This window comes from Sciurus vulgaris (genome assembly GCF_902686455.1).
Source record: "Sciurus vulgaris genome assembly, chromosome: 4".
NCBI lineage: Eukaryota > Metazoa > Chordata > Mammalia > Rodentia > Sciuridae > Sciurus > Sciurus vulgaris.
This window is the reverse complement of record NC_136464.1, coordinates 122045004-122061339: the sequence shown is the minus strand read 5'-3', so window position 1 is coordinate 122061339 and position 16336 is coordinate 122045004. Positions and strand designations below refer to the sequence as shown.

The following is a 16336-nucleotide window of genomic DNA, read 5'->3' as shown; positions in this document are numbered from 1 at the left end:
TAATTGGAAAAATTGTTTTAAAAATAGTTGAGAAAACCTCAGCAAGGTTAGAAAACCTATTAGTGATATGATATATAAAAACAAAACAAGAAGAAAAATTTTCATCCATAGAAGCAAGGGGGATAAAAAAGAAAAAGTCAGAGGGTGATGTGATGTTTTGAAACAATTTTCTGCTCTGGGTCTGAAGTGAAAGATCACCCTCTCATGCTTATTCTTCTCTATGAGTAACACAGGAAAAACACCCAGGAGTTAAGAGACACTCATCAAATTATAGAATGTCGAGGCTATTAAATCTCACTTCAGAGGTGAGTATAGATGCCCAAATCAGAGCTGTGCTACTTTGATTTAATGGAGAAAGATAATATAAAGTAAAACACAAAATCATTGAAAGTATTTTCATATAATAAGATCAAAATTTAGGAGAATTTACTGAGTCAAAATGCAAATAATTTCAAGAATATAAACTTCAAATAGTATTAACTTCATACTTTTATATTTGGTATAAAATAAACAATTTTTAAAGATATTATATATCTTTGGTAGCCAAAACACAACCTGAAAAATGAATTAATTTGAATGCCTAGAAATATAGAAGTGGCATTAGAAGAAGCTAGATGGAAAACTTTTATTGTTATAAGATGTGTGAGTACTTGCCATAATATTTTCCACTAAATATTTATCCTGTTTAATTCTGATTAAGATTGAAAAACATAACAAAATACACATACTAAAATGTTTCAAAATAAAGTTATAAGGAAGTATCACAAAGTCATAATATGAGGTAATCATCAAAATAATCTAGAATAAGATAATATATTAAAATACTACTTTGTGTGTATGTTTTCATTGCACAACACTATGAATTAATAATGATGGGGTAAGGAGACTTCCAATTTGTTGGATAAATTGGCTGTGTCAATAATACACATTTTCTAAAAAAATGCAAGGAATCTATGTAAATAGTAAGAAAAAAAGTCACTACACAGATGAACTATTACTTATTCATGTAATTATTAAAAATATATATGATTGTTAGAAATATAAAAGAGGCAGTTTATCTATGATTTTCTTTATAGGAATTATGAAAATTAACATCCAAGAGAAAATCATTCTATTATGGTAAATTTTACAATCTGTGAATAAATACATGCATATGATTGTTTTTCTCTTACTCTTTAACATGCAGAACATAACATTGTAATATTAATTTCTAATTAAGTAATTCTTATGAAAAATATTATATTACTTAGCCTGGTGCATTCCTGTGATCCCAGTGGTTTGGGAGGCTGAGACAGGAGGATTGTAAGTTCAAAATCAGCCTCAGCAACTTAACAAGGTCCTAAGCAACTTAGTGAGACTCTATTTCAAAATAAAAATGAAGTTCAAAACAGGCTGGGGATGAGACCCCATGGTTAAGTGCCCCTGTGTTCAATCCTGGGTTGGAAAAAAAAAGAAAGGAAGAAGAAAATATTATAATACTTAAATAAATATCCTCCTTTTGAGAGATAATAAGTACAGGTAGAAAAGTGGCATTAATATAAGTATTCACCATAGAATAAAATGAAAATGTTAGCACAAATGAAATATTTTTCTACAATTGCCATTAAAAGATACAGCAGAATAAAAAAAAAATTACATTATGAGGAGAGTGAAGAGTAGACTATGAGTAACTCATATAGAAATTAAGAAATCAGGTAAATTGCTGATGAGATCATGTTGAAAAGTTGGAAAAAGAAGGTTTTATTTCCTTCTGATAAATATTGGTATTTCTAGGAGGGTTGTGCAAGAGTGCTTCTAATCACATGTTAAGTAGCATCCCCTCACTCTGGGGCCATTAGAATGCATGTACTTTAACTTCTTTTGACTTTTATGCATCAACTTTCCAGTAATGGAAGAATTTTGAGTTTTTCTCAAAAGTTAGAGCCAAAAGAAATTTTGCAGGAATGTTCAAAAATATCATTTTCTATTGAGGGTGCTACAAGTGGAAGGTTTGAAAGAAAAAAGTATACAGCAGAAAATGAGTTTGATCAAACACAAAAAGAAACTAAATGGACAGGTTGCTATCAGTTTAGCTTCCCATGATTCTGGTCCATCTTCCCTTTCTTATCTAAAAGATTTTGAAAATAATAAAAGGTTTATATTAAATAAGTAGCTAGCAATATATTTGAGAGTAGGATTTTAAGAGCAATTAAACACACTGTGAAAAAAACTTAAGGGTCCTAAATGCTCAATGACAGGACAAAGCACTTAGGAAAACAGAACGAAGTACAACATAGCAAGTGAACATCTTTCTATAAAATGATAACAATGTACTGTTATGGTTTAGATATGTGTCCTCCCAAAGTTCATGTGTAAGTTAATGCAAAAAGGATTAGTAGTGAGATGAGTAAGTTATGAGAGTCTTAACCCAATCAGTGCATTAATCCCCTTTAGGGATTAACTGACAGGTGCCTCTGGACAGGTAGGCTATGGCTGGGTCTCTGGGGGCACACCTTCGGGGTATGTATTTTGTCCTTGCTGAGTAGAGCTCTTGCTCTGCTTCTTGATGACCATGTCCTGACCTGCATTCCTCCAGCAAACTCTTCCACCATAATGTTCTGCTTCACCCTAAGCCCTGAGGAATGTAGCTGGCCTTCTATGGACTGAGATCTCTGAAACTGTGAGCCCTCAAATAACCTTTTTCTCCTTTAAAATTGTTCTTATATGGTTCTTTTGGTCACAGCGGGTGTAAAAGCTTACTAAAACCTTATTCTCTGAGCAAAAGTACATATTATAACCCAAAAATATTTAAGAAAATGTATATTTGGTGATACAGAATTCTTAAGGTGACATAAGATTCATTTACATGAAATAAAATAAGAATGAAGTAGATAGGAAGGGAGATGAGTCCAAGATATTCACGTAGAGAAAATTAAATAGAAAAATTGTATGTCTGCATTAGAAATAATAAGTATCATAAAGAAATTAATGCTGCTGAATCTACAATGTTGAAGACAAAAGATTGCCAGGTTAAGGGGAAAAGCAAGTAAAATATTTTAAAAGAAAACACACTTGGTGTAAAGAATATCAGTGTTTGAACACTTAACCATATAAATGTATATTATTAGTACCTTTCCACTGTATTAAACCTCATACCTCAATACCTGAGAAAAATAACTTAAGAAAGAAAGATTTTATTTGGCTCTCAGAGGTTTCGGTCATTTTCATCTGGCTCCATTGTTTCTGGGCTATGGTGATGGCAAGTACATCATAAGGAAAGTTGTGACAAAGTTGTTCACCTCATGGCAACCAGGAAGAGAGGTGGGGAGGGCAGGGGAGAAGATAAAAATCCCCAAGGGCACCACCCCAAGGTCCCCGCTTCCTCTATCTTACTGCAGTTCCACCACTTCCCAATGTCCATTCAGCTCCGAGTTCCTCCATAGATAAATCCATCGATGAAGTCAGGGCCTTTATAATCCAATTACTCTCCCGAATTCCTGTATCTGAACATTGCTGCTCCGTGAACCAAGTCTTTACCACATGAAACTTTGGGAACATTGCAGATTTAAATCATAATACATACTAAATATGTAACTTAGTGAGACCCTATTTGTATGTATATATGTGTGTATGTGTGTGCGTGTTGTGTGTACATATATACTGCAAAATAAAGGGCTGTAAATATAGGAAAGTAATTAACAAGTCACAGTAGACAGAAACATCTTTGAAGTAGAACACAGTTTGCAATTATTAAAATGGTTCTTCAAGAATTAACTTTCAATAATGAAGAGTAGCCATCTGATTATACCCTGAAATACATTTTTTTTAATTTTGAGAGGGGTTTGACTATTTTTAACTTTGTTATCTTTCTGATCTCATGCTCTCTTTTGTACTCAGCTTTGAGTGGGGGTTTTGCTGTCTGATTTATTGTTAGAATTTGGCATTACGAGGTGATGGAGAGAGATTAAAAGACTAGGGAAAGGGAAACTGTTTTGCTCCATTTTGTTTGCTTTGGGTTCTGTGAGAGTCAACTGCTCCATTCTTCACTACAACAAGAAGTCTCTTGTTTAACAACAGTTTAATTTAGTTTGCAGTTTTTCCAACAATTGCAAAGATAATCTTAAAGAGTCAACTCAGAGTCATTAACACCAACAAACTCTGACACCCTCTTCTGAGCACTCTGGGTCCCAGGGCAAGGGGCCCTTCTTCCATGATGAGACATTGACTCCAGATAACTGTGACTGAGTCTCAAATGTCTTGAGTTTGAGTTACATCTGGTCCTTGCCCCAAGATTCTAAATCTTAATGATTTCAATCTTTTCTTTCAGTTCCCCCATCTAGGGCGAATACTATGATATAGTGTTCTCTTGTAGATCTTCAAGTTGACTCATTTTTATTCCTATGTAATGCATTCTTTACATTAAAGTATCTTTTTTTTTAGCATAACTGATAAGTGGTTTTATTTCTTTTATGAAACATTTAATAACACATATCTATGAAAATAAAGGTGTGAATCATGAAAACATGTAAAAATAATAAAAGACTATAGGATTTAAACATTCCCCCATCAGCAAAAGGTAACGAATAAAAAAAAAAAACAAACAAAACAAAAAAAACAGGCTCAGTGGCACATATAACTGTAATCCCAGCAACTTGAAAGGCTAAGACAGAAATATTCCAAGTTATAAGCCAGCCTTGGCAATGTAGTAAGACCCCTTCTCAAAATAAAAAATAAAAATGACTGGGAATTTGATTCAGAAGTAGTAACAATAAGAATAACAATGAAATGAGATGCATCAATCCAGAAAGAATTAATATCCAGAATAAATGAGGCACTCCACAAAACAAAACAAAACAAAACAAAAAAGAACACAGGAAAACACTATACCATAAGTTCAATAAAAAGGTATTCAATGGATAATACATATACTGAAGATGTTCGGTCTCATATATTAGAGAATATGATAGAGATATCTACTAAAATGGAAAAGAATAATAAGAATAATAAAAGACTAACATTATCAAGTCAACAGGATATGGTGCACCCTGCAGTTGAATAAAAACTTATTATGTCAATAAATTAAGGGCACAACTTTCAAAAACTTATAAGCAGCATACACAAACTCAACACAAAATCAACATACTACAGAGATACAGCCACATCGCTGTTTATAGCTGTTCAATTCACAATAGCCAGACTGTGGAACCAACCTAGATGTCCTTCGATTGATGAATGGATAAAGAAAATGTGGTATATATATATATATATATATACAATGGAATATTACTCAGCTATAAAGAATAATAAAATCATGACATCTGCAGGCTAATGGATGAAATTGGAGAATATCATGCTAAGTGAGATAAGCCAATCTCAAAAACCAAAGGACGAATGATCTCACTGATAAGCGGATGACGACACATAATGGGGGGGTGGGAGGGGGACAAGAATGGAGGAAGGAAGGACTGTATAGAGGGAAAAGAGGGGTGGGAGGGGTGGGGGGGAGGAAAAAATAACAGAATGAATCAAACATCATTACCCTATGTAAATGTATGTTTACGCAAATGGTATGCTGTTACTCCATGTACACACAGAAACAACATGTATCCCATTTGTTTACAATAAAAATAAAGTAAAATAAAATAAAAAAAACAATTCTAATCAGTGAAGCAATATTCAAGCTTAATCATGACTTTAAATAGCTCTCTATTAGGCTCTAGATGGCCCCCAACGTTTTTTGCCCCATAGGGCAGATACTCTGGGGAATCCCTCCCCTTGACAATCAGGACTTGCCGGTGTTACAGAATACTTGCTCCCTTAGCTTATCTCAGACCCAGTCATAACTGACAGCAAGGGAATCTTTTCTGCCCTTGAAGAAGTGAACTGTCAAATTGTGAAAGGTCCTCATGGCTAGAACTGAGGGCAGACGCTAGGACTGAGAGCAAACTCAGAGGATAGCTGGCAGGTCTCTGCCCTGTTGCCATAGGAAACTGAATCTGCCAAAACCTCCCAACAAACCTGGAAGAGGACCCCAGGCTCTAAATAAGACCGCGGCTCCGCAGACATCTTGACTTCAGCTCTGAGAGCTGTAGAGAATGTAGCCCAGATTTCTGATCCAGGGAAGCTGTGCGATAATAAATGAGTATTGTTTAAGCTTCTAAAAAACAAACAAACAAACAAACAAAAAAACTCAACACAAAAGATTATTGAGTTAGACTTTTGTCACTGTAACCAAAATTTCTGATATGAACAAGTTACAGGAGGAAAGTTTATTTTGATCCATGGCTTCAGAGGTTTACTCCATGGTTTGCAGATTCCTTTGCTTTGCATCCAAGATGAGACAGAGCATCAGGATGCCTGTGGTAGAGGAGTGCTACTCCATTCTTGGAGGCTAGAACACAGAAGTGGGGAAAGGGGCCTCTGGGAAGATGAACCCTTCCAGTTTACTCCCCCACCAGTGACCAACCTGCTCCAACAATGCATCACCTTACCTACAGTTATTACTTAATTAATTCACTCAAACTAGGATGGTCCAATTAGGTTGCAGTTCTCACCATTCAAATTTCATCTCCAAACATACCTGCATTAACACAGGAGTATTTGTGGAACACCTCACATACAAACCATACATTCTTCTCCTGGTCCCCAAAAGCTCATGTGCATCTTGCAATGCAAAATACATTTAGTTCACCATCCAAAGACCCAAAGTATTAACAGTTTAAGCATTGTCCAGAAGTTCAATTCCAAGGTCTTATCTAGGACTCAAGGCAACTCTTGGCTGTGAGCCCTTGTAAAAATCAAAGGCAAGTTACATACATCCAACATACAATGGCACAGAGAAAATGAGTTCATTCCCAAAGTGAGGGATAGGATACACAGAAGAGATGGTACCATAATAGACAAAAACCCAGCAGCAAACAGGTCTCATAGCTCTGCATACAATATCTAGGACACATGGCAGCAAGATGTGCTCTTTATCTATATACACAATGGAATATTATTCAGCCATAAAGAAGAATAAAATTATGGCCTTTGCAGGTAAATGGATGGAATTGGAGAACATTATGGTAAGTGAAATAAGCCAATCCCCAAAAAAAACCAAAGGTTGAATTTATTCCCTGATAAGTGGATAATGATACACAATGGGGCTGGGATGTGGTAAGAGAAGAATGAAGAATGGAGGAACTTTGGATTACATAGAGGGAAATGAGAGGGGAGAGGGGTGGGAGTATGAAAGATGGTGCAATGAGACAGACATCACTACCCTATGCACATGTATGATTACATGAATGGCATAAATCTACATCATGTACAACCATAGAAATGAAAAGTTGTACCCCATTTGTGTACAATGAATCAAAATGCAGTCTGTAAAAAAAAAAAAAAAAAAAAAAAAAGATGTGATCTTCAAAGGGCTTCACTTTGGCCTTTCTGATTGCAGCACATATGGCCTATCTTGCAACCTGTTTTTTTTTTTTTTTTTTTTGGCGGGGGTGGGGGAGTTAGGGGCTGGCACTTTTTTTAGAAAGCAGCTTTTCTCAGCAGACATCTCTTATTTCCTGGAGTCTCAATTCTGGTTTCAGCTTCAACTTCACAGCTTAACGCATCACCCTCTCAGGGGTAGCCCACAGGGATTCTGACCTAGGTAACTGGCCTTCTTTGAAATTTTGGTGGATGCATACATGAGCCCCTTAACTCCAGAATCGTGCATTCCAACAGAATCTGCATCACCTGGATAATGTCAAGGGCTGTTGCCAGTTTTCACAGTAGATGGCCATCTGGGATCATGCCCGCAGAAACCTCTGAGTACCTGGGCAACTGAGCATGGTGAAACAACCTGCTAGGTCTCCCTGTGTAAATAGGATGCCTCAAAATCTCCTCTCAAAGAAAATTTCCTTTCTACCTTCTTGAGCTTTCAATGGGTGTCGTTTTGGCAAATTCCTGAGAATGCCCTCAAGTCATCTTTCCTATTATTTTCTGTGCAAAGTACTTAGTATTTCTTCAGTGATTGTAATCTCTTTAACAACTGTCCTTCCTTGGCTCCAGTTTTACATTTTTCTGGCCAAAATGGAAGTTTTAACATCCTTTACCTCTGCTTTCTGATCCTGATTCTCAAAATAACTGAGTAATCTGTCAGCAAAATCTCGCCACTGACTGAATGCTGTGATGCCTTGAAATTTCCTCTGCCAGATTAGTTGGTCCCTTACTTTTAAATTCTGCCCCATACAAAGTCTCAGGACATGGGCAAAATGTCAAAAAGTTCTTTGCCAGAGTATAAAACAAATGATCTCTAGTCCAATTTCCAATAGAGAAATAAGGTATTTCCATCTGAAACCTCACGAGCAAAATCTTCACCATTAGCATTCTAGTATTCTGAGCTTCCAGTAGAATTGCATATTAAGTTCTGCTTATAAAATCTTAAGTCTTCTCCAGTCTGTATCTCTTAACTCTCTAAACTTCCTCAAACCAGCTCCAAGGACTTCTTAACCACATGGTTAAATTAGTCACAGAGACAATTCATCTAGTTGGTACCAATTTCTTTAATTAGCTTTGTCTTGCTGTAACCAAAACACCTGACAAGAATAACTCAGGGGAGGAAAAGAGGTGTAGTCCATGGTGTGCTGAATCCATTACTCCAGGTAAGGCAGAGAATTGTGGCAGAAGAGTGTGCAAAAGAAGGTAGCTTAAGTCATGATGGCTAGGAAGAAGAGAGAGAGAAAGGGAAAGGGGGCTAAAGGGAAGATTAACTCATTCAGGACACAGCCTAGTGATCAACCTCCTCTAGTCATGCTCTACCTGAATACAGTTACCATGCAATCAGTCCCATTCAAACTAGGATGGACTGATCAGGTTACAACACTCACACTCCAGTCATTTCAGCTCTGAACATTTCTGCATTAACACAAGAGGCTTGGGGGACACTTGGTAACCAAATCATGACAACTATAAAGACTGTTTCAGGTATAGATCTACACCCAGCTCAAATGTATAAATGTGTTTACCAGAGGACATATGCAAGGATATTCAACATTCTTATTAGCAAGAAGTACAAACTAAAAATATTCAACTATATCCAGTAGTTGAGTATCAAAAATGAATTAAGTTAACAAAAAAGAATGAACCACAAAGACCATTATTAACTTTTATTAAGTTTTGGATTTTGAGACATAATAAATAGAACTAAGGCAAGTAAAAATTAATGAAGAAGAAAACAAGAAAAGCAGGCATAGCTTCTGCATATGCTCAATATTGACTAAAAACAAAAAATAAAACTAAATAATGACATTGGCAAAAAGCTAAGACAAGATGGAATTAGCAATAAAGCTAACGTATATAAACCAAAAAACCGGAGTATAATAACAATATAAAGGAGACATAACAATGTGAATTGATAATTATTACTAGTTGTTAAACTAGAAACAGTGTATAACTGCTACCTGCTAGACTTTAGAATCTCAGTAAAATATTTTTAAAGGTATTGCATTTTAAAATGTACACAAAATTTCCGCCATAATTTCTTCTGCTGCTCAAGAAATTATGCTTCTCCAGTCTTCATCTCTGCAGCGCTGGTGTTCTGAGGCAATTGCTGAGCCTGTTGCTGCTGGGTGGGCTGCAGGCTGGCGGTGTTCCTGGGGCACCTGTTGGACAACATTGGCAAGACCAGGACCCCTGGCTCAGGTTGCCATGCTATCTCCCTTGCTATCTCCAGCTGTCCCCGATGTCACCTTTCCACCTTGCTGCCTGTGTCCAGAGGGTGCATATAGGTTCTCATGGATCAGGAGTCTGGTTCCAGAGTTTGACATCTGAATCTCTTCTGTCAGGGTGCTGTCTTCCCCAGCAGAGTCCTTGTAGCTCACGAAGTGGCAGATAAAAATAGCTAAGAGCCAGGTTATTATTGCACCCTTCTACCTGGGGACAAGACCTTTAGAGCAGAAACTGGTGAGTTACCTGGAAAGTACTCTAGAAAAGTCTCTGCAAGTGAAGTTTCCATTCAATCTCAGGGTCTGTATTCTCCTGGATTTACCTGGGGTTCAAGAGCAAGAACAACTCTGCACAATGTTGCTCCAGTTTTGGCAGAGGTTTCTAGAGCAGGTCCTCATCTTCCTCTTCCATGTATGGGAACCTTGTGGGATTCCCTGGATCCTTGTCAATGAGCACTTCAACAAGACCATTGGTCTCTGGTACATCAAAGTTTACCTCTCCGATAGATAACACTATCCTCTTAAGTGATGCAAACGGGAGTGACTCCTACTTCCCCAATTGCCAGGCCCTCTACATGTTATTGTACAACTACGAGGAGATTGCTGAGTTCTTTACAGATCAAGTGGATATGAAGGGGGATGTTACCCTGCAGCCGCAGGGGAAAGAAACCGTGCAGGTGGTGGATGGCACTATGCATCCTTACAAAGGTGACTGGGATGGACTGCATACTGCAAGGTGGTCAATAAGTGGATCATGTATGTGATCCATTCAGCACAGATCTGCTAGCAGATGCTGCATGCCTAAACCTCCCATGGGGATTCCTTTTCTGATCTAGGAGGAGGCAGCATCAGCTGGTGATAAGAGGACCCCTGGATTTATCAATTGATACAGATGAAGCCCTTTGAGACACACATTGATGAGATAGTCACAGACACCCTGCTGACTAAAACTGGATAAGGTGTTGAGGTCTACCTCACTATGGGCTATCTCAATCTGACCCAGGCCTACCTGAACCTGGTCTTGGCCATGCAGGTAAAGTACAAGATCCTGCTGGCCTCTCCAGAGGTGAATGACTTCTTTGGAGCCAAAGAGGTGGCAGGCGCAAACTGAGCAGCAATTCTATAGTGAAGTATGCTGCCTGAGGAGCAGGAGCAGGTCCAAGTACAGGACTACTAGTGGAGGAGTTGGAAGTTTCATGACAAAGGTCTCTGGCTGTCCCTGGCAGGGAGTGGCTCTCCCTATCTCATGCTGATTGGTTTTCCTAATTTTGGGTACAGGTCAGTTCACTTGGGCCTGGAGACCCAGAATACCATTGTTACAGAGAACTGAGTCCTGTAGCAGCAGTTTCACCATGAGCAAAAGCTGCTCTACTTGCAGTCAAGTGTGGTGTCCTCCACCGCTATCTAACAGCCGAGTGGCCAGGTAAAACTGTGGGTGAAGATGATGACTCGACTGATAAAGAACTTCTGAGGACATCAGAAATGATCTTGATGAAGATGACAGGCATAGTGGGCATCAGCTCCTTCGGCCATACTTGGACAATAACTGTGGTCTGGGTGTCCCATTAAGCTCTTGCAGGAACACCGTGGCCAAGGGTCAGGACAGCCCTGGCAAAGCCAATGAGTCTTGTCTGTTGTGCTTGCTATGAAGGGAGGAGCCTGCAGGGAGCTGACCTAGTACCTCCCCCCTCTTTCAAGAAGGCTAGTGCCCCTGAGACCCCCAAAGAGTTCAGGTCGGGTACCCAGGGGCTGGAATTGGAGGCATAAACAGGGGACTTGGTAGGCAATCACATGTATTTTGGGACTGCCCCCTGCATCTCGCTCTGTACTGAGGAATAGCTGTGCACTCTCTTGGATTCCATGTGTTTAAATTTGTGGTGTTTTCGGAGTCTCCTTTGTTAACTTTCTTAATTTCAATGGCAAGAAATCATAACTCAGGTGAAAATTATAAAGTCCTCTGACTCCCCTCCAAGAAAAATGTAATTCTCATGTTTCATGACTGTTATGCAGAAAAATTATTGAAATCTATTCCATTCATATTGTGATGTGATTATGCTAAAGTAATAATTAAATAATAGTGAAAAATGTGAAATGCTTTAAAGACCAAAGTAGATACAAAGCCAAAGCTGGAATATGCATTATTATAAAATATTGAAAGAATAATGAAATATGAACAAATAGATTTGATTCTAAATAAGTAATATGATTTATAGTTAGAATAATTATATAAATCTCCATGGATAGATCAATAAGTTAAAATATTTTGACAAATTGTTGGAAGGAATTTAAGTATAAAGTCAATACTGACTTTTAAAAGTAAAATCTCCACTAAGGAAACTATACACAATCAGATATTGCCTTTAATATTCCAGAGCATATGCATCTCAAATGATAAGTGACATCACAGGCTATACTCATTAAAAATGTTTCATAATTAGAAAACATAGACAAGGACACCTGATATTACAATTATGTATGTTACTACTCTAAAAAATAAAGCAATGCAATAAAAATAAAATTAATATAAATATTGAGAAGTCAGAGACAATGTTTTACTAGTTTACTGATGTTTATCTTTCTAGCAAATGTATTATTATAAGTTTAAAAATAGAATTAACATATTTAAATATATTGATCAATGTGAATGACTTCAGAAAGAATAACCTATGCCAAATTAAAAACCACTAGAATACATAAAGAATACTTAAAAACTGTGATTATGAAAGATAAAAATATGGCCTTGTTCTCAGATAAAAATAGAAAATAGAAAATAGGAAAAAATAATAAATATAAAAAGTGTATCTTTCCATTGAATTAAACAGAATGTAAAATGTAATTTATTTATGTGCATGTATGTGTATGTACACATAGTGTGCTAATTCACTTTTTATTCCTAAAATAACATGACACTAAGAAAATAATTTTAAACCTGAGGTAAACCTCAATGAAGCTTTCCTTAACCTCAACAAACTATGAATAAATTTTGGCTTGCTATAAACACATTAACATGGAATTCGTATGTCAATAATATACACAGTTAGGAGAAAGAGGAAGTCAGCAAGATGGTGAAATAGACTTCCCAGCACTTTTCCCTTAACAGGAATATCAAGGGAAATATCTTCATGAAGGGTTAAGAATCCTAGGTAAGAGATTATAGCACCCAAATGTAGCATAGAAATAAGAAAAGTCATATCAAAAAGGATAGGGACATTATCTATGCCCCTAATGCCCCAAACCCCAAGCACTATCACATGAAGAGAGATAGCCCTAAGTGGAGGAAGAAGAAGGAAAGTGGACATTGATCTTTGCCTCAAACACCAACAGAGGCCTGCCCAAGGAAATCCCAGAGCCAGGCCATTTTCATTGCCCCAGACTTTAGGCCAGTGCTCATGGACTGAGTCCTCATGCCTGAACTGGTGCCGGGTGGATTCCAAAGCCCCAGGAGGCCTGCCAGGTTCATACAGTCTTCAGATCTGCCGCAACACCAGGTCAATCCCAGAGTTATTGAGATTATAGAGACGTGGTCTTCTCTCATTTTATAAGATATTTTGAGGTTGACAATATAGTCACAAATTTTAAATACATATTTCCTTTGGTCCAGGGAGTCTATTTTTAAATGTCTATCATAGAATATAGTTTTGTGCTTATAAAATATGTGTACAAATATGTTCAAGTTTATCTAGTTTTAATTGTGAAAAGTTAAAAACTTAAATGTTCATAAATGGAATTATTTAATAAAACTTTTAGAGACTAGCTACATTTAGTTTAATTTTTTTTTTTAACAAAGAGTAGACTGCTTCATAGCCATACAATACTTATTTACAATTTATGGGAGTAAAGCAGTTTATTTTTTGGCACTGTATCATAACAGTAACTATATTTTACACACAGTCACATATATTTAAAAAAGAATTTAAATTTTTAAAGACTTTAAGTAACTAAATTTGATAGAAGAATTCATTTAATATTCACTCAGTGGATACAGAGAATGTTTATTATGCCCAGGCATAATGAATAAGGCAGACAAAATCTCAATACTATTAAATATATATGGTAATAAAAAGAAACAGAGCAATAGACTAACAATCTTAGGAACAGTGAGTAAACAGTTTGGAATAGTCCACACAGTGGTCTCATTTAGATATTCTCCATGTAGACAAATTTTTGATGAAATCTAGACAATAAGAAGGATCCAGGTACAATAGTATTGATGTGAGCAGCAACTCAGCAAAGAAATAAGTAAATTCAGAGTCACTGAGCTGGGTTAGACCTTGGTATATTTGAGTCTTATTTAATAGGGTAATTTGACTAATTTGTAGTGAACAAAATAGAGTAGACAGGAACAACATTTAGTGGGCCCCTTTAGGTAAAGATTTGTATGGTGCTGTAATTGCAAAGAAGATGTACTTACAAAGACTTACTTATTGTTACCATGTGTACAAGGATTTCTCTAGAAGCTTTAGCAAATAGACTGTAGGAGAAAGAAGTAGAGAGACTATCTTGAAAGTTTTTGCAATTGTCAAGAGTAGGTGGTGCCATTGTCTTTGCTTAGTACCACAGTTCTAACAGGGGTGAAAGGAGTTGGAATTTGCCAGACAAATTATACATTACACGATGTCCTCAGACATTTTTGCTTGTCACGCAGAAGTGGATGGATTGGAGATGCGGGTAGCCTCTAGTGGTTAAATCCAGGATGCTGTTAGTCTACAATGCACAGGATAGAACTCTACCCTCAACAAATTATTATCTGGCACAAAATATCAACATTATTGATGTTAAGAATTTCTCACTTAGGGCAATGGGTATGGAGTTGCTTTAAAAGTAGACAGAATGGTATAATCATGCAAGAAAATATATTTTGAAAACAAATATTTAGAAGTCTTTTGAAGGGTAGTCCTTTCTTTTTTTTTCTAAAGGTTATAGATATTCTCAGAAAATATATTTGACACTGCTTTAACCAGAAATTAAAGAATTTTTGGTTCCTGCTTATATGGAGAGAGCATTGGTTTTTATTTGTCAATTATCCAAGCAGACTAAATCTTAAAACATCAACAATTCGAAATGCTTTAAAAGTTTTCTACTGAACCAGCTTACTAATAGTTGTTTTAGAAACAATTTTTCATTCATTTTTTTCCCAATAAAAAATTAAAGAAAAATCTACTCACTTGCCATTCAATGCTGCAACACCAACTGTGCTCCGAGCAATTGACATGCTGGCTACAAATGTCCACTGTTGACTCTGTGGATCCCACCTCTCCACTGTATTCAGGTAGCTCCAACCATCATGGCCTCCCACAGCATAAATAGGGCCCTCAAGCACTGTTACCCCTAAAACATGGGAGAAACACATATTATGTTTGTAGTTGACAATATCTCATTATACACTTAAAAATCTGTTAGATTTATGTGTTCTTATGACATTATAATGAAAATTAAAATAAAAAAACATTGAATGGATTTCTTTCACAGTGTAATTTTAAAAGTCAAATTAATAGTACAAAACTATGTTCTCATTCAGCATAAACTCCTGTTGCTAAGAAACAATTTCAATAAGGTAAAAACTATCCGCTATTCATCTAATCATTCTATAAAAGTGAAAGCAAAATTTAAACCAACAATAAATATTATGACCTATATGCTTCATAAAAGAAAACTAATTCATTTATAAGTAACCATATGAAGAAAAATAATCTGAAAACCAGAGATAGTATCTTGTGCCTCCACTTTTAAAGACTATTTCTACACTGCAGTTTAAAGTACTGTATGGTTTTCAGTAATGTAATGTGAAAACAATGGAGTAGTATCAATTTGTATTTCTTGGTAGTGTTCTCTGTTTTGGTTTTCCAATTACTTCATAGTAAACTTATTTATAGCTTAGAAAGTATGACATCCATCATACTATTAGCCCAAATCACTAAACACAAACAATCAAAATAAACAAAATCATTGTGAGTCATAAATGGGAGGATATAATACAGCTCCATTCACTGATTTTCCAGTATGTTTACTTCTTCATAAATAAATATTTAAATATCATGTTAATATTGATTAAAGTGATCTCTTTTTTTCTATAGAGAAATTATGGGGACTATTGCACAAAAGGATAAATTTCAATGTCTGTTAAGAGCTCTGAGGTGTCTGTGATTTTGCCCTACTTCCACACTGAGTAGGTTGCCACAGCTTTATACATATTGTTAGAAGACATGACTCCTGTGTCAAAGAGGAAAGGCAGTTTATTATTTATAGCAAGAGCAGTAGTCAAAGTATCACCAATTTGGGAAGCTTTGTTTTTATTTTTGCTTGTTCCCCGGTTTCCAGTTCCCACAGGGTGACCGAAAAAGGTGAGTAAGGTGGACTTTAATGTTTCCTTCTGCCAAATGAACTTTAGACAGGTTCTTCCTGCCTCTAGAGCATTAAGAAGATTATTTCTCTATTCCTTTGAGATGTAAATCTTTCTAAAATCCTCCTGCAGTTTTTACCATCTGATTGCCTTTTTCAAGGACCTGATAGAGGTACCTTTGAAATGCCCTTAGCATTGAAAATAGTATGCTATGCTGTCTCCCAGTCTCTCTGGGTGGGGAGATAGCATTAGCATTTTGCTCCAAATTATAGAACTACCTATAGATGTGAAGATAGGAGGAAAGTTTGCTTTTCTT

The 16336-nt window shown here is 36.4% G+C and overlaps 1 protein-coding gene across 2 annotated transcripts in view; it reads right to left on the bottom strand.

The window, feature by feature from the left end:
- Window positions 1-16336, bottom strand: part of KLHL1 (kelch like family member 1) — a 425106-nt gene that overhangs the window by 59968 nt on the left and 348802 nt on the right. For both annotated transcript variants that reach the window (XM_079135882.1, XM_079135883.1), the window contains one exon: window positions 14846-15008. In XM_079135882.1, coding sequence (XP_078992008.1) covers window positions 14846-15008 — 163 coding nt within the window. The remainder of the gene's footprint in view (window positions 1-14845; window positions 15009-16336) is intronic.